Source organism: Homarus americanus, unplaced genomic scaffold, assembly GCF_018991925.1.
Source record: "Homarus americanus isolate GMGI-L3 unplaced genomic scaffold, GMGI_Hamer_2.0 scaffold56415, whole genome shotgun sequence".
In the NCBI taxonomy this organism is placed as follows: Eukaryota; Metazoa; Arthropoda; class Malacostraca; order Decapoda; family Nephropidae; genus Homarus; species Homarus americanus.
Window position 1 is genome coordinate 834 of NW_024737610.1, and position 1,667 is coordinate 2,500.

General features: G+C 37.3%; 1 protein-coding gene across 1 annotated transcript in view; it reads right to left on the reverse strand.

The window, feature by feature from the left end:
- Window positions 1-501: 501 nt before the first annotated feature.
- Window positions 502-1,667, reverse strand: part of LOC121873499 (fibrinogen C domain-containing protein 1-like) — a gene marked incomplete at its 5' end in the record, with an annotated part of 16,376 nt that continues 15,210 nt past the window's right edge. The window contains one exon of the mRNA XM_042377090.1: window positions 502-1,593. Within this exon, the coding sequence (XP_042233024.1) occupies window positions 1,382-1,593 (212 nt within the window). The remainder of the gene's footprint in view (window positions 1,594-1,667) is intronic.

The following is a 1,667-nucleotide window of genomic DNA, read 5'->3' on the forward strand; positions in this document are numbered from 1 at the left end:
CTACCCAGACGGGCAGGGGACCTGGTTGAGGTTTACTATAAGCATCTCAGGGGCACTGCGGTTGAGTGTGTCCTTACTTGGAGCTGGCGGACGCTCGCCCCACAAGGGGTCACAGCTCAGGTGGAAGAAAGCCACTGGTCAGGAAAACCGTGAGGGCAAACTTTTTGGAGTGAGGTTGTAAACTCTTGGAACAATCTGCCAGAGAGTGTTGTGACGGTACCGAGTAATGAGCTCTTTCAGAGAAGACTTGACCAAAAAAAAGAATAAAGGTGTATTTAAAGATATAATTTAAAAATGGTATCAATAAAGGTTTATTTAAAGATATAGTTTAAAAATGGTATCAATAAAGGTTTATTTAAAGATATAGTTTAAAAATGGTATCAATAAAGGTTTATTTAAAGATATAGTTTAAAAATGGTATCAATAAAGGTTTATTTAAAGATATAGTTTAAAAATGGTATCAATAAAGGTTTATTTAAAGATATAATTTAAAAATGGTATCACTAAAGGTTTATTTAAAGATATAATTTAAAAATGGTATCAATAAAGGTTTATTTAAAGATATAGTTTAAAAATGTAGTTTTGTGAATGTTTCCCGCCTAATAATGAGTGTGTTTGTCAACACAATTAATGTATACCTTTTAACGTTAACGTCCCTCAGCCATAGTCTTTTGTCTCGTTTTAAAATATATTACAAACTACATGATTTGTTCTTACAATGTTCTTATTAAAAACTGCTTTAGCATTTATTAATTAATTTGGTTACTATTAATTATGTCCCAGGTGTCCAAACTCCAAGCGATAATAAAGTCAGTTGACACTTTATGACTGACCGTTTGTGTGAGTAGCAGCGCTTCTTTTATTAATAAACCATTTAATAGGCGAGGCTATGGAGTGTATTGGTGAAGACCCAACTGTGGCCGCATCATGAGACTCCGTGATAAAGGTAGCCATACCAACAAGGCTTCTTAACACACCTGTCGGGGTGTGTAACACACCTGTCGGGGTGTGTAACACACCTGGCGGGGTGTGTAACACACCTGTCGGGGTGTGTAACACACCTGTCGGGGTGTGTAACACATCTTTAATAAAACACCTCAGTCATCGTCTCTTATGGCACCACAACTTTTACTTCAATAATTTGATTTAAATAAATTATATTTTTTGTAAATATTATATAAAAATAATTGATGTTGATGAGTTAATAAATGTTCCTGTGTAAGTGATAAATATTATTGTGTTAATAAACTAATGCCACGCCATTATTTAAGCCTATGTCAACAATATAGTAATTTGTTAAGGTTAATAAAGTGTAAGATTTATTTATTTATGTTAGGGCGAACCTTACAGTTAACAGTCATACACTGTATAAGGTCTAGTCTTATGACTTGATTACCATCATCGTCAATGATGATAACTTGACCCAACGACCATCACCAGGGGTGAAGGAGACCCAGGACATTACCTCCCAGGGGTCCTGGTGCAGGTCACTGAGGTGGAGTGGGCCGGTCGGGTTAACATCGCCACACACCCACCCCCACCTCCACCCCCACCTCCACCACCACCCACCTCCACCATGGTGCACTGCACAGTCTGTGTGATGTAAGGTGACGTCTGAATTACTACACTATAATAACACTATTATTCACCATTACTTGCCCTCACTA